Raw genomic sequence first — 20,829 nt, forward strand, 5'->3', positions numbered from 1 at the left:
CAAACAAAAAAAGAAAATCCTAAGTGCCCATCTAACTGAGGACTTCTGCATTACTGTTTTATCTGCCTAGAATGCTCTCCTCCCAAATATCTCCATGGATCTCTCCCAAACTCCTTTTTTAAATAAACATTCTTTGAATTTCTAACATGCATAATGTGGTAGACTTGGGTTTATAAGTATGAGGAAAAAAGGTTTATGCTCCATGCCCTTAAGGTATTATTAATCTACTATAAATGCGAATAAACCAAGTTGGGAAGATAGGGAAAGAATGAGTAAAAATAAAGCAACTGTATGTAATTCACGTAGTGGTGATATGGTAGCATTTACTTGGGAGAGAATTTTAGGACCATCAAACTTAATTTAATCAAATTCTTAAAGAGCAAGATCTGATTTATTTAATGCTACTTAAAAAGTACCTAAAATGGTACATACAAATTATATGTTTGCATTAACATATAGTGTATAAAATATATATGGATCTGTTTGGAAATAATACATATTGTTAAGAATTATTATTAAGAGTAATTTCTGAAAGTTTATGTTAAAATTATTGAGATTCTCTGATTTTTATAATTTAGATAGAATTTTTAATAACATGCTATGTGGAGTGGAATATCATGTTTTGTTAATCTTCAAATCTGCCTTTTATGTAATCACATACTTCTTTTGGTTACTTTTTAAATCAGTTTTTAAGAGAGAGTCTATAGATAAGCTTTTGTTATCAGGAGAATTCATATGTAGGAAGACTTGTTTCTTATCAATTTTGGATAATCAAATGTTTTGTTGTTGAATTTCCTTTTCTTTTTTTCAAGTAAAGCTTTTATTTCAGTATTATCTTAATACTGAGAAATGGGCAAATTGTTAGTTTATGACTGAATGAATTTTTGTGAAGTGGCTATATCCATGTATTCAGTAAATAGAGTATTAGATTATAACATTGCTCTACAGTGTCCCCTCCCAGTCACCAATTCCTGACAAGAGTAACCAACATGCTCCTGACTTTCAACAGATTAGTTTTGCTTGTTTTTGAATAGTTTTAAAAATCAGTAATTCTATAATATAAAATGATCTAATATAATATTTTGTAATCTCATTTAGAGGTACTAAGCAAGGAAAGAAATAATCATGGAAATATTTTCTGTATATTTTTGTGAAACAGTAAAGTACATGTGTGTTAACTAACTATTCTTATACTTAGAATCCCGGCCATTGTCAGTTCCTGTGAAAGCCATGCTGAATCTCTCTGAAGGCTGTAGAAGTCCTGAAGAGAGAATGAAAGAATTTATTGGAGTAGTATGGAATGCAGTAAAGAGTCTCACACTACAGGTAAAATAAAAGTTAGAAATAACCATGGTTTTAATTTCTATAATCCTTTATAATTTTCAGCACCTTAAATATTGGTAAAAAATAATCTCACTGGTAACACTTAATATTGGTAAAAAAATAACCTTACTCTTAACACTGGGATATACCATCTCATTTCTATAACAGATGAAAATTCTTGGCACACTTTACATGTTAACAGAATCATATGAAATACATATTATGTGTTGTCCTTGATAAAGTTATAAAAAATACACAAATTTTGAGATGTTGCTTAAAAAAATTCATTCTACTGTTTATTTTAAACATTATTTAAAAGATTTAAATGTTCAATATACACATCAGAAAACACTAGACAATAGGCCAAGTTGAACAGTCATCCCTGAGATATTCAAGATAAGATCAGCATGGCCTAGTGACTGTTGGTTTTGGGGAATGAGAGGAAGGAGGCTGTCCAGGTGGTGTTCCAGGGGTCAGTTGTAGCCTTTGGGTGGAGAGTGATGCCATGAAATGGTAAAAGAAGCAGCTTTTCAGAGTTAGGAGCAAAGAGGGAGTTTAATTTATGCCTGCATTGAAATACCTGTGAGATAGCCAGTCTTCTCTTAGACCGTAGGATATTCATATTTGGAGGTTAAGGAAGAGATTCACGGTAGAGGTAGAATTTTGGGAAACATTTACAGATGGTTAAAACCAGGAGAATTGATCATCCCCCAAAATATGTAAAGTTGAAAGAGCAATGGGCCATGGGGGTACCATGTCTAGAGTAGACAGTAAAAGAGAAAGTGTCCTTGAAGCCAGCTGTGAGAGAGAGAGAGATCAGAAATGTAGAAGGAAAAGTGAGACAGTTCATGTAAGTCAAGGGTATGTAGAATTTCAAGGAACCAGTACTTAGCAGTATCAAGTTCTGAATCTTAACTGTGGACTTGATTTTGCTTATCTGCAATATGAAATGGTTACATAATGTTTAAGATTATTTCCAATTCTAACATTCTTGTGGGATTCTTTTGGTTCTTTTGCTTGGTTTATAATGATATAGTGTGTTCATTAGCTTTGTCACCAACAATGAACTTAATTTTATACATTATTATGGATTAGTTATAAGTAGAGATAATGATGTTCCTCATTTTCTTCTTTTAAAAATTTTTAATTGTGGTAAGATACTCTTAACATAAAATTTGCTATGTTAACCATTTTTATGGGTGCAGTTTAGACTGATGTTCCTCATTTGACTAAACTTATTGAGTATAAATTAACATGTAATTAGAGGAGTATATTTTTGTATAGGTTATTTTGTATATGAAGGCACCATTATATCTTTGTATAGGTTATTTTGTATATGAAGTCACTTGCTTGCCTCGTTCCTAGTCCCAGCTCTGTAGTTATGCATGCTGTATATTTAGACGTTTCCACGTGTTAATGTGTTCTGCAAAGGTTTAAAGATAAAACTTAATTCTGATTAAGTGATTAAAATCTAGTCCCTAAAATTCTGAGTTTTTAAAATAGTGATGTCCATTTTCCAACATGTTTTATGAACCAAAATATAAAACAGAAAACCCTGAAGTTGTCATCAGATAAAACAGAACATCATACTTGAAGCCATCAAAGGATTATTCTTTTAGTGGAAGTTTGAGCAAGTGAATGTGTTTGGAATCAGAATTTCTGGAAAATTGATTTTGCAGCCAAAGTTGATATTTGCTAAGCCCATGCTCTCTTTTACTTACGCTAGACATATCTTGCATTTAGACATAGACGATATTCACTGTAACCTATTTGTTTTTCAGTGGGAAAAGTAACTTCCACATTTCATCTTAATGGATTATGTTATATTTATGTAGTCTGGAACAATTTTTTTTTAAAGATTTTATTTATTTATTTGACAGAGACATAGCAAGAGAGGGAACACAAGCAGGGGGGAGTGGGAGAGGGAGAGGCAGGCTCCCCGCAGAGCAGGGATCTTGATGCGGGGCTCCACCCCAGGATCCTGGGATCATGACCTGAGCTGGAGGCAGACGCTTAATGACTGAGCCACCCAGGTGCCCCTTGAACAATTTTTTTTTAAATGTGAACTGGTTTGGGGGCCTTTTTCTCAAAAGATTAGCATGAACTCGGTTCTTTGCAATTTTTCTCTATCAGCTGATCAGCAAAGATCTTATCTATTATACTTCAAAAAGCTACATTTTATTCCAGAAGCACATGATTGGCAACGACATGCAGTTGACAAAATAGAAATATTCTGGCCTAGAATTCACTAATAAAGGAAAACATTGCCCTAGTTTTTGCCAAGCTCCATTTTTTTACATTGAAGATTATGTTTCTGTTATATGGCATTTTCTAGGTGCTTTTTTTGTCATTTCTAAAGCTTTCTGAGTGGACTGTATAATAGAATGGACACCTTTTTTCCATACCAAGTCTTGGTCTCCTTCTTTTGCTAATAATGATCTGTTATTCCTTTAGAGAACTACTTCCTACATTCCTTAATTTCGATGTGTCAAAGTGTCTCAGGTCCCATAAGCTAGTTGGGCTAGACCAATTGAATTCTCTCTCTCCCAAGAAGTTATATATAGAATGTGATCAGTGATGCAGTAATCATACTGCATGATACACTTGTTCTCATATCCAGTGAACTTCCTGGCCTATCTCCATGATTAAACAAGGGTAAGGATTTGAGGCTAGACAGATCAACTACCAATTACCTTAATTGTAAAAGTAATTTTTTACATTTAATGCTTAAAATTTTGCAAGGTTCATATTTTTATTTATAGGCATTGAGAAAGTGACTGCAGTTCCATGGTAGTTTGTTAGAAGGAGGAAGTCTGGAATTCAGATATAGGCATTTTTTCATGTTTTCTCTTGGCAGATATTTATGGGAAAATGTGGATTTGTAACAATCTGGAAAAGACAACTGAAGTTCACTTTTGAGGTTTTTAACTTAAAGCCCTAAACTGGGTATATTTAGATTTCTACTATATATGATGACACCCCAAATACTTTCATAGTGTATTAAGAATTTATACAATATGAAAACTGTGATTTGGGCAATAGTTAATATATTTGTTATAGTGCAAATGGAATACTGCATATTTTGGTGGTCTATATACATAAATAGTTATATCATAAGCATAAGTCTTTTTAAATAAAGAGACTGTGAACATCTCTTATGAATCTATGAGAGCTAATATATGGATCTGACATACAGGAGATAATCAGTATATGTTCATTGACTTTATTTTATTTAGCAAACCTTCAGGTGAGAGTTAATACATTGCATCTTTATATCAGAACTGGCCCCCCCGCCCTCCCCCCCCAGTTCCAGATGAGGAAACTGAAGTCATGGAGAGATTAAACAGCTTGTCAGAGGTTCCACAGCTGGAGTTGAACCCATCCAGCTGACATGTCAGTTTTATGAATTACTCTACTAGGTTGTCTCTGTAGAATGAAATGATGAACAACATGCACTAAACAATTATTTTAATTAATATCCGTATTTGATGCTAATAAAAATAATTGTTTACTTATTTAATAATTAGTACCTAGTACATGCTAGACACTGTACTATGTACTGATACTATAAACAAAATAGGCAAAGTATCTGACATTACATACCTTATATGCTCTAGTGAAAACTCTAAGGCTATTAGTATTTTAAAAGCCGGGTGGCTTAGTCATTAAGCGTCTGCCTTCGGCTCAGGTCATGATCCCAGGGTCCTGGGATCGAGCCCCGCATTGGGCTCCCTGCTCGGCGGGAAGCCTGCTTCTCCCTCTCCCACTCCCCCTGCTTGTGATCCCTCTCTCGCTGTGTCTCTCTCTGTCAAATAAATAAATAAAATCTTTAAAAAATAAAAATAAATAAAACCCTCTTCTTTCAAGTTTTTTAAGTGCTGGGATTATGTCTTTTGTCTCTGTATTCCTGACTTTCAGTTCATGTGAGGTCTTAAAGAATTCATGAATAAAAGAAAAAGTGAATGAAAATATAACCTGAAATGTTCCTTCGTATTTGTATTTATTTGGAACTGTTTTCTGAAGAATAAAATTCATACAGAGAACATTTCATTCTTTAGAAATTTTACAAAATATAATCATCAACAAAGTTTCAGTTTTATTTATTTTTTTATTTTATTTATTTATTTCAGAGAGAGAGAGAATGAGAGATAGAAAGCACGAGAGGGAAGAGGGTCAGAGGGAGAAGCAGACTCCCCGCCAAGCAGGGAGCCCGATGTGGGACTCGATCCCGGGACTCCAGGATCATGACCTGAGCCGAAGGCAGTCGCTTAACCAACTGAGCCACCCAGGCACCCAAAGTTTCAGTTTTAAAGGAAGGAAAACATGTCATTTGGTAATAGGAAATAGGAATGTTATTTAAAAGTACAGAAAATATGGTATAACATTTTAAAGCATTTATAAAGGGTTCTATACAATAGACAGTCGCTAATTAAAGTGTTCAGATTAATGTGTAAGTGAAACCTATCTTAGTCTCTTCTTTTTAACTAAGTTGTGATCACAGTTATATAGCACACAAATTAGAAGAACCTAAGTTTAGCAAACTTTACATGTGGGAGATGGGTTGGGGGTACCCAAAGGCATACATCTTTTCAAATGGCACATACACTTGGAACTTCCATAAAATGCATGACAGTCATTTCATTTATTAAAATAAGAATACCAAATAATTTCTACTTTATTGGTTTATTTTCAGTGTATCATACTTAGATATGTAGCCCTTGACCTAATAGGAATCAAAATAGAGGTGGTTCTACTTCAAGAATTTGTAATAATCCCTTCACTTTAACACATGAATGTGTTCAATATTGGCGAAAGAACACGTTGCTACCAAAACTGAAATAAGATCCTTGAAACAGAAAGGATGTTGCCATGGAAAAATGAAGTAACACTCAGTGCAGCTGTGATGCATTAATGAATAGGATATTTTTTTAAAAGATCATTTGTGTTTGGTGTGGCTCAGAGGGTCCCAACCAGATGGTTTCCATGAACATGATCTGACCCCCGGTTTGAGGACTTCTTACTGGCAGATTACTTCATTTTCTTTCCCTTGGATTGTCAGATCCTTACATTAATGCAAAATTTACTGCTGCAGATTTATATTCACTTATATAAATCACTCAACATTTTACATTAAAACCACAATTTTAGACATACAGTTTTACAGTTATTTTAAAAGTGTAAAAAGATTTATGTGATACCTATAGTATATATAATAGATTAACATTATAATAAGTTTAAGCAATTTGGATTATGTGTATGTTTTGGTTCTTATCATTTAAGGAATCTCTGTAACAACGTATTTTAGAAAGTTTATTTTTCAGAGTTGTGTATCTCAGGCTAAGTTTGATGAAATCTATTTTTGAATTAGTGGAATTTTGGAATATATTGTGGTTTTGGAAATCTTGGCATAACTTAAATTTATTTCAGAGGATATGCATGTATATATTTGTATAGTGTGGCATATTATACTAATTACCTCACATTGTTGAAAACATTTTTTAACATAGCTTCAATACCTACATGAAGTGTTAAATACTCTTTTTAGTTTGACACTATAACCATAATTAATATGGGAGAATGTGTTCTCCATACACCATATTACCTTGTACACTGGAACACTGGTAATTATTTTAAATATTTAAAAAGATAAATGTAATGCATCTGAGACAATGTATACTTATATTTCAGAATAAAAAATGTAATCTTAATGAACTACTTAACATATACACATTTAAGTTGCAAGATAAAATTCTAGAACTAAGAAATGAGGTCATATTGCATGAACCAGTGTATTTATTTTTGCAAAATTTTACTATATTTTTCTTCACTGAATTCATCAGTGTATTCCATGCACAGAAATGTTGAAGCAAAGATGAGTAAGTTAGCTTGTTTATAAGGCTGGCAAATTATTTATCTTATCAAGGAATTCCAGACCTGTTACATACCATGCTCTCACTGAGGACTATATTAACCCCAAGGAAAGGTATATTACTGTATTCTTAGTTATATGTTATAAAATACAGTGTCTCCATTTGCTAGAATATCCAAGGATTTATCAAACAAATTTTAGGTTTTATTACACCTTCAGATAACATTTTTGTATGCTAAATATTTTATAGAAAAATAACATATTTTATATTTTCCTAAGAATAATTTAAATATGCTAGACTGTTTGGGCAATTTGTGAACCAGGTTACAAAATACTACTTTGTAAGAATGAACCAAGACTAGTAGACTTTAACTTACATTGCTTTTGAATTAAGAACTCATGATGAATTTAATTTTTGATTTGGGCTTGCTTGGTCTTATTTTAACTCTCTAAGGGCCTGGCAACCTAAGTCACCACACTGGGGATAAGAAAGCATAAAAATTGCACATGAAATCAATATTTAAATATAATTTGAGGTATGATAAAAGCAAGGAATAATGCTCTGATTTTTAAGTCCTCTCAATTTTCTTCATTACCATATATCTTTATATATAAAATGTGAAACACACTTGAATCTTGGGATACATGAATATAAAAAAAGTATGACACATTTTAATGTTTGTCTAGAGATATAATGTGAACATTTTGAACATTTTTTCTTATATTTTAATCTGTAAAGTAAAAAAAAGCCAAATTCACATAGAAATAGCTGTGTGTGTGTGCGTGTGTGTATGTGTGTGTGTATGTATGTGTGTGTGTGTGTTTTAAGTGAGTACAATATAATGCTAGTTGGTTCTAAGGCCTTAGCTGGTGTTAACAAAATCTAATGAACTGCAAAAGAAGGAGGATTTTCTCACCTTTTTTTGCCAACACATTTTCTAGTTCAGTCCTGTTTCTTGGAAAGAACTGTGGAAAAGCAGATATGTTTTCATCCCATGTCACTGTGCCTTTTTGATCAAATTTGTAGCAAGAAACATCTTTTTAAGTGTTTATTGTGTTCTTTAGTAAATATAACCCATAAAGCCATAAGTATGGCGCATTTCTTTTTTTAGTTTGCCCATTTATTTTAAAGATATTAGGTATTTAAGGGTATGTTTGCTCCCTTATTTAGTATGTTCCCAATATTTTAATTTTGCTTTTTTTCTTTTTCTCCCTAGCTTGAAGTACAGTCTTGCTGTGTGTTTGTTCCAAATGATAGCCTGCCTTCCCCAAGTACAATTGTATCTGGTGACATTCCTGGAACAGTAAGAAGTTGGTACCATGGACAAACCAGCATGCCAGGAATGCTTGTCCTCTGTTTGCCTCAAATAAAGATTATTAGTGCGGGCCACAAGTATATGGAACCTCTGCAGGAGATTCCATTTGTCATTCCACGACCCATCCTTGAAGAAGGTACATTTAAAAAAAATTCTTCCTATGGTTGTTATGTTTTATAATAATATTTTAGCTTTTTTTTTCCATATGCCAGTGCTTATGTAACTCAGTCTTCTTAGCGAAAGATCGCATGAAAATGGACTAAGTGATCTACAAAGTGGATCTAAAAAGAAAGGTGTACAAAGTATACGAATTAAGTGATGCCGTTTATTGACATCCACACCTTTTAATCATATTCATGTATGTATAAAAAAATGGAGACTACAAAAGACCATATGCAGTACAGAATCATCACTAAAATGGTGAAGCATAGACACACGGAGAAGACCACTGGTTTTGGATGTTTGCATTATGCTGAACTAAGAATGATAAGTAGATCTTAATTTAAGCTACTTGATTTATTAAAAGAAATATATAATAAAATGAATATACTATTTACATCAAATATAATATATTTCTAGATTTCTCATTTGTTAAAGTAGATAATTATGTTATGATTTGAAACATGACTCTTTAGAAATACTTTATTTCTGATATTGCAGAGTTTTCAGTTGCAAATTCATACCTTTTTGACCTTTGACATATTCATCTCAAACTATACGTGAACCTGGAAAAGTTTTGAGTCACAAAGTAAATAATGTGAATCTATATTTTAATAACAAGGTTCAAATTTTTTACAGTGCTAAACATTTCCGCACCTTGTTCATATTACTAGGGTGTAAGTATATGAATGCTGATACTATTCAGATTCTACACATACTATTACTGAAAAGCAGATTCAGTCTGCACAGTTTTGGACATTGACTTGATGTTGATTTCTCTCTCCCTTTCTCTGTATTGGAATTTCCATTGATATGTAGTGTTCTTAGGTTTATCAGAAGTAGGAATGATTTTACTGCCAAAAATGAAGGTTGGTACTTAATAATATGAATACCATTATCATAAAATCATAGAATTCTAACCATTAGAAGGAATTTCTTTAGAGCTCTTCTTGTGTGCTGTTTGTCTTGATGCAAGGATTCTTTCTCTAGTATATTGGATATATCCATTCTTTGATCCTTGCTTTTGGTTATTAGGAGTTCTTTATTATCACAACAGCTATTATATAGCCTATCAAGGATATTCTAGCATCACAAAATGAGCCAGGGAGTGCTTCCTCCCCTTTTTTTGTTTTAACTCTGAAATAATTTTTTAAGATTCAAATAGTTTGTCCCTTAATTTTTTCTTCTTTTTTAGGGGCAGGGGGGCAAAGGGAGAGGGAGAGAGAGATTCTTAAAAAGTAAGGAAAAACCAGGATACAGTACTATCATGGAGGACAAATGATTAAATCATTTTTAATATGGCAGAAGTGCTCAATAAGATATATCTACAATGGAATATTATGCAGCCATCAAAAGAAATGAACTCTTGCCATTTGCAACGATGTGGATGGAACTGGAGGGTATTATGCTAAGCGAAATAAGTCAATCAGAGAAAGACATGTATCATATGATCTCACTGATACGAGGAATTCTTAATCTCAGGAAACAAACTGAGGGTTGCTGGAGTGGTGGGGGGGGTGGGAGGGATGGGGTGGCTGGGTGATAGACACTGGGGAGGGTATGTGCTATGGTGAGCGTTGTGAATTGTGCAAGACTGTTGAATCACAGACCTGTACCTCTGAAACAAATAATACATTATATGTTAAAAAAAAAAAGGAAGGGAAAAATGGAGGGGGCCGGGAATTGGAGGGGGAGATGAACCATGAGACACTATGGACTCTAAGAAACAAACTGAGGGTTCTAGAGGGGAGGGGGGTGGGAGGATGGGTTAGCCTGGTGATGGGTATTAAGGAGGGCACGTACTGCATGGAGCACTGGGTATTATATGCAAACAATGAATCATGGCACACTACATCAAAAACTAATGATGTATGGTGATTAACATAACCTAATAAAAAAAAAGAAAAAAAAGGCCTAAAAGATTTGAAAGAAATTTGACAGTTTTAGGTGATTGATTTCTCTTATCACAGTATTTTAAGAGGACTGGTATTAATGCAGTTCAGATTATGGTGGCTTAATGACTAAACAGAAAATGAAGAATTTTTTTATTGAAATGTACTTGACATATAATGTTAGTTTCAGATGTATGATAGTGATTTGATATTTTTATATATTAAAAGAGATCACTACGAAAGGTCTACCTACCATCTGTCACCAAAGTTATTACAGTATCCTTGATGATGCTGTACCTTATATCCCCATGACTTTATTTAGCACAGTATCCTCTAGGTTCAACCATGATGTTGCAAATGGCACAATAGCCTTCTTTTTAATGGCTCAGTAATATTCCATTTTATGTGTATAGCACATTTTCTTTATCAATTCATCTATCAGTGAACACTTAGGTTCATCTATCAATGAACACTTACATACCTTGGCTATTTTAAATAATGTTGTGAATAACAAAGAGGTACATAGATCTTTTAGAATTAGCATTTTTATTTCCTTCAGATAAATACAGAAGCAGAATTGTTGCATCCCAAAGATTTTGGAAATTTGTGTTACTGTTTTCATTTCTTCTTAAAATATTTTTTGCTGTCCTCTTTGATTTCTTCATTGACTCCTTGGTTGTCTAATAGCATGTTGTTTAGTGTACATGTGTTTGTGCTTTATCCATATTTTTTCTTATAATTGATTTCTAGTTTCATACCTTTGTGGTTGGAAAAGATACTTGTGATTTCAGTCTTCTTGAATTTATTGAGACTTGCTTTGTAGCCTAACATGCAATTTGTCCTGGAAAGTATTTCATGTGCACTTGAAAAGAAGTGCTGCTTCTGCTTCAGGATGGAATGTTTTGTATATATCTCTTTAGTCCATCTGATCCTTTAAGGTCAGTGTTGCCTTGCTGATTCTCTGTCTGGGTTATCTTTTCATCGATACAAGTGGAGTATTAAAGTCTCCTAGTATTATTATACTACTATTTCTGTCTTTACTTCTGTTAGTATCTTTTGTGTATTTAGGTGTTTTTATATGGCGTGTGTAAATGTTGATAAATGTTACATTCCCTTGTTGGATTGACTCTCATCATAATGTAATGCTCTCCTTTGTTTTAAAGTCTATTTTGTCTGAATAACTATTGTTAACCCAGCTTTCTTTTCATTACCATTGCATGGAATATCCTTTTCTATCCTCTCACTTTGAGTCTGTGTGTGTGTCTTTAGATTTGAAGTGAGTCTCTTGTAGACAACTTATATATGGGTTTTGTTTTTTAAATCATTCAGCCATTCTATATCTTTTGACTGGGGAGTTTAGTTCATTTAAATTTAAAGTAACTATTTATAGGTATATACTTATTGCCATTTCATTATTGTTTCCTGGCTGATTTTGTCGTTCCTCTCCATTCCTTTTCTTCCTCTCTTTCTTAGGCTTTGGTTGTTTTCTTTAGTGTTATATTTAGATTTACTTTTTTTCTTTTGTGCATTTACCGTAAGTTTTTTCTTTGTGGTTATGATGAGGTTTACATATATCCTTTTATGTATATAACAGTCTTTTTGAAGTTGATAGTAACTTAATTTTGAACACATTCTAAAGCTTTATATTTTTACTTTCCCCCAGCTTATGTTTCATATTTTTGATGATACATTTTGCATCTTTTTATTTTATGTATTCCTGAACTTAATTATTATATTTTTACTTAATTTTACTACTTTTGTCTTTTACTCTTCATACTTGGTATGTAAGTGGTATTTCCACTACTTTTATTATTTATTTACCTTTTCTAGCAAGATTTTTACTTTTGTGTGTTTTCTTATTAAATAGTATATTTTATTTTTAGTTTAGAGTCGTCTTTTAAACATTTCTTATAAGGCTGTTTAGTGATGAACTCCTTTAGCTTTTGCTTTTCTGGAAAATTCTTAATCTCTCTGAGTGATAACATCTGGGTAGAGAATTCTTGGTTGGCTATTTTTTCCTTTTAGTGCTTTGACTATGTCATGCCACTCTTTATGGCCTGGAAAGTTTCTGCCAAAATATCTGCAAATTGCCTTATGGGGTTTTCCCTCTATGCAATATGTTGCTTTTCTCTTGATACTTCTAAGATTTTTCTGTTTTGTGTTTTCTATTCCTTTGTTTTCCAGCTCACTGATCATTTTCCATTCTGCTGTTGAACTCCTCAGTGTACTTATAAGTTCAGTTTTAATATCTATTTCATGTTTTCTTATTTTCTCTTTGTTGAAGTTATTGTTGTGCTCCTCATTGCTTAGACAGGTGAACATCTTTATGACCATTACTTTGAATACTATCTGGTAGGTTGTGTCTCTCCATTTCTCTCCTTTTTCTGCAGATTTGCCTTGTTTTTGGGTTTGGAATACATTCCTCTGTCTACTCATTTTGCTTGTTTCTCTGTTTGTCTGTATATGTTAGGTGAAATGGCTACCTCCCTCAGCCTTGAAGCAATAGTCTTGTGTAGGAGCTGTTTTGTGTGGCCCAGAAGCCTTATCTCCTGTGGCTACGAGAGCTAGGCATGCTGTGGGCATCCCTTCTGTGGGCTCTTCATCCACTGGCTTTCATAGGGCTGCAGCTGCTATGTGTGAAAGGTAGGGCTCCAGGTACTCACCTGGCCTGTTGTATCTTGGCTACTGCATGGGGAAAGTGGGCTTCCAGCTGCTTGCCTATCCTGGTTATGGCTTGCTCTTTTGGTGGATTGTGTGGCTTGGGGATGGCTTGGGGCATTCATCTGGCTTTTTTTTACTCTTTGGGTGCTACATGGTAGTGGGCAGGGCAGGAAGCTTACCCAGCCTGTTCAGGGTGAGTGGTAGGCAGACCATGCCCACCCACGCCCACCCACACCAAGACAGATTCTAATTAAAATGGTAAAAGGTAGGGGTGCCTGTGTGGCTCAGTCTGTTAGTCCTCTCATACTTGATTTCAGCTCAGGTCATGATTTCAGGGTCGAGGGATCGAGCCCCAAATCTGGTTCCAGAAGCCTAGAGGGGGTCCACCTAAAATGATACTTGATGGCTCCTTTACCAACAAGGTTGGATGAGATTGCAAAAATGACTGTTGACAGCACTTCCATTCACTGTTAAAATCCTTGCAGATTCCTTTTTAAAATCTTTTAAATCTATCTATCTATCTATCTATCTATCTATCTATCTATCTATCTATCTATCTATCTATCTATCTACCTATCTACCTATCTATCTACCTATCTACCTATCTACCTATCTACCTATCTACCTATCTACCTATCTTCCTTGCAGATTCCTATCTCTCTGGTAGCCACTTTAACATGAGTAAATGGGTCATCCTCTCTTCTGGTCTAGGTGCTTTTTATTTCTTGCTTTTGTGATGGATCACAAGGCAAATAGTTTTGGGGTGAGCCCTTTGAAAACAGATCTTGGTTTCCTAAAGTACTATGATTCACCTGGTCTTAATCTTTGTTGATATTAAAAACTAGACATTTTAGACCTTGTCTTTACTGTGCCTGCCTCCAAGGTCAGGATTATGGATGTCAGGCACAATCCCTTGTCAGGCACAATTTTTCCAGGGAAGTTCTGTATTTGTAGGATCCCTCCCACTTGTGCCTCATCTGGGTGGTTTTGGGGGAAGGCCATGTCTGCCTCTTCCACCCTTCTACATGTTTCTCTTTTGTCTTTCGTGTGGAGGTGCTGCTCATCTAGGTCTCAGGTCCTTTTTAGAGGAAAACGATGCCATATATAGTTTTAAGTTATTTTGTCCATGGAAGGAGGTGAGTCAGGGTCTTCCTATGTCACCATCTTGAACTGTCTCATGAAGAATTGATGTAACAAATCTACAGTATTTTTTTTAAGTTATTTGAGAAAGACAGGAGAGAGGATGGTATCCAGATATATATATGCCTTGATATTCTTAGGTTGCAAGGAACAGAAATCAAGTCAGGATAATTTAAACAAAAATGGAACTTAGTGACTCATTCTTTATATATTCCATTATAGAAAGCAACTTTGAGTTTTAGTTAAAGTTTTGAGATTAATCTCACCCTTTGACTCTGGTGGTTATGAACACCATATTCTCAATTAAAGTTTTCTCTTTTTATTTTCTTGTCCTCATAACACCTGTTAAATTTTTTTCTTGCTCTTTGTCTTTGGTGTTGCTTGGTTATCATTGTGAGTTCTAGATTTCTATTAAAACTGTAATATACTGAAACCAGTTATTTAAATTTATGATGAAATGAGCAACAAAGAATAGAGTTTCCTCTGTAACCAAGGTTTTGTGCTTCAGACCTTTTATTTTGATGGAAATACTTTAATATATTGCAGTGTTTGTGCGTGTGTTGTGAATCATACCACCCTATAATTTAGAAAGGAAATTCATATCCAGCTTCTGTAGAGAAAAGTAGGGCCACTCTACCCATTGCTAGCTACTGCCCAACACCAGCCTTAGTATCATTTTCTGTGTTCTTTGAACAGGACATCTCTGTGCTATTGCAGGGCTTTAGCAGATGCTACCCATGTAACTACCTCCTTGATCTCTTCTCTAGCCTTTCTTATTTTTTAGGTTTCCGTGTACTTCACTTGCCAGGTCCTTCTGTTCTGCACTCTTACTGCTTTTCACTCATCACTCTTAATACTCCTATCCCAATTTTAGTTATCTTTATTCAGCACCCTGATTTCCCTGCTAGGGTGAAAAGGGGCAAGAAGCATATCTGTCTTGTTCACGGTGTTATTCCTATCACCTACCACAATGAACCGCACAAAATAGGGCTCACTAATTGTAGAGTATGTTGTTCAGTAGTTTTTGGTTACTATAAGGAGCAAAAAAAAACCTTTAAAAATAAGGTCAACTTCTGACTTGTCTTCAAGTTCATAAATAATCGAAAAAGAATTCTTTATCATTATGACTTGAAAAAAATTATGAAATGAGCAATAGGATGAACAAGAAGGGTTCTCATAAATTTCAGGCTTATTCTGTACTGAATTTGGACTTCTAAAATTCAAAAATGAGGAACCGTTTGTTGAACTGTCATCTGATTTCAATTGCCATGGGAAGGGAGAGATGATCTCTAATATAGTCAGATCCAGTCTGTATAAGGTGTTTGGGTCAAAATCAACATCTTGAGTTTCCTTAGCAGGCATTTGCAGTGAGGCTTGCGGATGTAATTTGCTACATCTAGCTCACACCTTTGTGCAGATGGGTTTCCACACTGTGCCTAGCAGAGGTTTGTTTTTTCTTCTTTGAAAGAGTTGCCTGCAACTGTAATAAAATATTTTGACAGAAATGGAATATTGAGATCATTTATAAATTAAAAGTTTGCTATTGTTGGATTTAGTGAATTTTCATAGAAACTGATGTTAAAATTTTGAGCATCTATGAGAAACAGAAAGGCTATTTTTCCATGTAATTTTTTTTTTCATCTTGCTGGTTTATATTTATTGTTCCATTTTCAACTTTTTAATATCTTACTTTGGTAAGTATAATTTCCACTTGTTCTAAAAGGTGATGCTGTACTATTATAATAGTTTTCTTTTTTCCAGTTTACTCAGTGTCTATGACTTTAGTTCTTAATCCATATGTAAATGAGATACCTTGGGGAAAAGAAGCTCAGAAAAGAGCTTAAGATTTGTTCTTGATGTTGCTGCTGTTTAAATTAATCCCTTAGAGATCATCATATATGTATGACAAATGAAGTTAAGCTGTTGAAATGACTAGTTAATTTAATTGTTATATACATTATTATTTTCTCAATAGCTCACATCCATCCTGCTACATCATGTTTTGCTATGGGTTCTGTGACTTTTAAAGGCTTGAGAATGAACCTTATTTAATTTATTCCCTGTCAATCAGTTTTGTATTTCCCAACAATCTCCCTTCCCCGCCACACACACATGCAAACTTATTTTAAAAACAAAACCAATGTGGCAGATCCAGTGTGTCATATTTTTCCTTTAAAATAAAATATATAATTTAGATTGCCTTAAGATTATAAACATTGTTTTTTAAATGATACCAAGGTAACATTTTCTCATTAAAGGAATTTTTAAAAATTGGGATATAAGTGACGTGTAGCATTGTGTAATTTAAGGTATATAACATGTTGATTTTGCTACCTTTATATATCGCAGTATGATTACCATCATGGTGTCAACTAACACTTCTGTAGGTCACATAATTATCATTTCTCTTTTGTGGTGAAAACATTTAATACCTAGTCTCTTAGCAGCTTTGAAGTATATAATACAATATTATTGACCATAATCACGAAGTTGTGCATTAGGCGTCCAAAACTTCTTCATTTTCTAGTTGTAAGTTTGTAACCTTTAACAAAATCTCCCCGTTTCCCCCAACCCCCAGCCCCTGGTTTCTGTGAGTTCACTTGTTTAGATTGCATATGCAAGTGATATATAGTATTTGTCTTCCTGTTTCTCACTTATCTCACTTAGCATAATGTCCTCATTAAAAGAAATTTTTAAACTAAGAATATACAGATGAAAAAAATTACTTCGGTGATAATTACTATTACCAATTTAGTTTTGTATTTCTTTCCAGTTTGTTTATTCTTTCTGTTTTGTGTGATAAATATATACAGACATATACATATAAAATTTCCATTATGTAAAATGATTATATTAATAATGTACAAGTAAGATAATTCCTGGCAAAATTTTCAGCACTGTTTTTTTCTCTTATATTATGCACATTTCACACAGGCTTAACATGTTTTGAGTCATTTCTATCGAAAAGTAAGAGGATTTTAAGAATCTTCCTTAACTTTTTCTTAGTGTTTAGTGAATATGGACTTTCTCCTTTCTGTAAATCATATTTTCTCAGGTTGCAAGGAAAAAATAAAGTCAAGTTATCTTAGGAAATGGGGGTTCAGTGATCTCTGATGGTCAACAGAAGAACATCAGAAGCGATCTTTAGTGGCCAAAGAATGCCAGACAGAGAGTGGAAAGTAAATGAGGACTTAATAGTAACTCTGCTTACCCACTGGCACATTGGGCTGGCCTGTTTTCTTCTCTACTACTGTCCTTACATCTTTAAACACCTTTTTGAAGTACATTCATGACATTTACTCATTGTATGAGTACAGTTCAGTGATTTTTAGTAAATTTATAAAGATAGGCAACCATCACCACAACACAATTTTAGAACATTTCTGTCACCTCACAGTTCCTTTATGTCCATTTTGCAATTAATTCCTATTCCACATGCTCCAGCCCTAAGCACCACTGATCTCTCCTTTTATAAATTTGCCTTTTCTGGACATTTAATATAATGGAGTCATACAATATGTGGTCTTTTGCATCTTCTTTAGTACCTTATATACTTACATATAAGTGTATTCAGGGTACTTTGGATTTTTTTTCACTTAGTATAATATTTTGAAAGTTCATTCATGATGTAGCCTGTGTCAGTAGTTTGTATTGCTGAGTAACATTTATTCTGTGATCATACCACACTTTGTTTATTAATTCAGTGGTTGATATTCATTTGCATTGTTACCAGTTTTTGACTATTATGATTAATGCTGATATGAAAACTTGGGTACATGTTATATGGACAAATGTTAAAATTTATCAGGGACAGAGCCTTTGGAGTGGATTTTATGGTAAGTTTTTGTTGAACATTTCAGATAATGGCCAAACACTTCAGAGGTGATTGTACCATTTTACATTCCACTATTAATGTGTTAGGGTTTTATTTTCAGTATCTTTGTGAGCACTTGGTATATTTCCCATTCTAAGAGAGTATGTGGTACTTTATTGGGGAGTCAGTTTGCATTTCTGTAATGACTAATGATATTGACTATTTTTTCATGTACTTAATATATTTGCTTAGTGAAATGTGTATTTAAATTATTTGTCCAGTGTGTTTTTGTTGTTATCTTATTTTTGAGTTGTGAGTGTTCTTATGTGTTCTAGATGCATGTCCTTTTTCAGATATATTATTTGTTAATATTTTCCTGTAGGTTGGGGCTTTTATTTGCATTTTCCTTTTTTAAAGTTTTTATTTAAATTCCAGTTAGTAAATGTGCAGTGTAATATTAGTTTCAGGTGTACAATGTAGTGATTCAGCACTTCATGCAGTGCTCAGTGGTCTGCGCAGCAAGTGCCCTCCTTCATCCCCGTCGCCTCTTTCACCCCCCCCACCTTCCCTCTGGGAACCATCAGTTTGTTCTCTATAGTTAAGAGTCTCTTTCTTGGTTTCCCTCTCTCTCTCTCTTTTTCCCCTATACTCCTTTGTTTTGTTTCTTCAATTCCACATATGAGTGAAGTCATATGGTATTTTGCTTAGCATAATACTCTTCTAGCTCCTTTTTTGTCATTGCTTATGGCAAGATTTCATTCTTTTTTTATGACAGTAATATTCCATGGTGTATGTATACCACATCTTCTTTATTCAGTAATCGGTTGATGGACACTTGCACCGTTTCCGTAGTTTGCACTTGCATTTTCTTGATAGTAAATTTTGAAACATAAATTTTGAATTTGATAAAATCCTCTTTATCAATTTTCTTTATTCATTGTCCTCTTGGTGTCTTAGTCTTAGCTCTTACAATTTGGTATGTGCTCCATTTGGATGTGGGTTTTTTTGTGTATGGTGTGAGATAAGAGTTAAGAGTCTTAAGTTCATTTTATTGTATGTGGGTATTTAATTTTCCAAGCATTATTTGTTCAGAACACAGTCCTTATGGAATTATCTTGGCACCTTTGCTGAAAATTCAACCAACCCTAAGTCTAAGGTGTTTTTTTTTTCCTGAACTCTCAGTTCTATTCCGTTGATCTGTATGCTGTCTTTGTGCATGTAGCACACGATGTTGATTACTAATATAAGTCATCCAACTGTCTTTTTTTCTTTGAAATCATTTTGTCTATTTTAGGTTCTTTGCATCCTTATGCAAATTTGAGCATTAGTTTGAAGAGACTTTGATAGGGATTGCATTTAATTTATAAATAAAATATTGTGATATTTGCCATCTTGATAATATTGAGATCTCCAATCTATGATTATAGAATGTCTCTCCTTTTATTTCTTCAATTTTATTCAGTAGTATTTTGCAGATATAAGTGTCTTCCATGCCCTACATGTCTTTAGTTAATGTTTTTGAAATGTATTTTATTTATTTGAACTTGCTGTGAATGGAATTATGTTGTTATTTTCATATAAAAATATAATTTTGTGTGTTTCCCTCCTATCCTGAGATCTCACTGGACTCGTTTATTCTAATTGCTTTCAGTGTGGATTCTCTGAAAATTTCTATATACCTTTCTAGTTTCTATGAACCATGCTAGATGTGAATAAAGACTGTTTTACTTCTTTCTTTCCAATCTGGATGTCATTAATTTTTGTTTTTACTTTAGTACATTGGCTAAATCTCCAGTACAGTGCTACATAGAACCAATGACAGCACATATCCTTGCATTGTTCCCAAATCTAGAAAGAAAGCCTTTAGACTGTCATCACTAAATATTATGGTAGCTGTGGATTTTTCACAGATGTCCATCAGGTTAAGAAAGATCCATTTTATTCTCAGCTTATGGAGACTTTTTACTGTGAAATTGTTTGGATTTTTTCACATGCTTTTATGAATCCATTGAGATACTGGTTGTGTGTGTGTTTCACTTTATACTATTAATGTGCTGTATTACTTAATTTTACTTAAATGATTAAATGATTAATCTTGGATTTGGGAAATGTATCCTGCTTTCTTGTATATCATCCCTTCATATGGTACTGGACAGTTTGCCTTTTTTTTTTAAGATTTTATTTTCTTGAGAGAGAGTGTGAGCCAGAGCTGGGAGAGGGGCAGAGAGAGAGAGAGAGAGAGAGAATCTTAAGTAGATTCCACGCAGAGCCCGACAGTGGGCTCAATCTCATGACCCTGAGATCATGGCCTGAGCTGAAACCAAGAGTCAGACACACCAGCTGAGCCACCCAGGTGCCCCATGCTTTTTTTTTTCCCTTAATGATTTTTGTATATAAATATGTTCCGGACAGATTTTATTCTGTAGTTTTCTGGCAGTGTTCTTATCTGGTTTTCATAACAGGATAATGCTGGCATTATAGGATAACTTGGGAAGTCTTTCCACCTCTTCTGTTTCTGAAGAGTGTGTGGAGGAATGGCAATATTTTGTTAATGTTTGAGAGTTTACCCTTGAAGTCATGGGGAAAAGGCAGGCTGCTTTTTTTGTAGAAAGTTTTAAAATTAATAATTCAGATACTTTGTTTTTAGGTCTATTC

The 20,829-nt window shown here is 33.9% G+C and overlaps 1 protein-coding gene across 4 annotated transcripts in view; it reads left to right on the plus strand.

The window, feature by feature from the left end:
* The window catches only part of VPS13B (vacuolar protein sorting 13 homolog B), a 752,513-nt gene that overhangs the window by 351,580 nt on the left and 380,104 nt on the right, over positions 1 to 20,829 (plus strand). For 3 of the 4 annotated variants that reach the window (XM_027594446.2, XM_027594522.2, XM_027594354.2), the window contains exons 22-23: positions 1,199 to 1,326; positions 8,410 to 8,644. In XM_027594446.2, coding sequence (XP_027450247.2) covers positions 1,199 to 1,326; positions 8,410 to 8,644 — 363 coding nt within the window. Of the gene's footprint in view, positions 1 to 1,198; positions 1,327 to 5,453; positions 5,507 to 8,409; positions 8,645 to 20,829 lie in introns of those variants that run through there. The other variant, XM_027594594.1, reaches the window with a different exon arrangement.

The sequence above is a fragment of the Zalophus californianus genome, chromosome 4 (assembly GCF_009762305.2).
Source record: "Zalophus californianus isolate mZalCal1 chromosome 4, mZalCal1.pri.v2, whole genome shotgun sequence".
Classification (NCBI taxonomy): Eukaryota; Metazoa; Chordata; class Mammalia; order Carnivora; family Otariidae; genus Zalophus; species Zalophus californianus.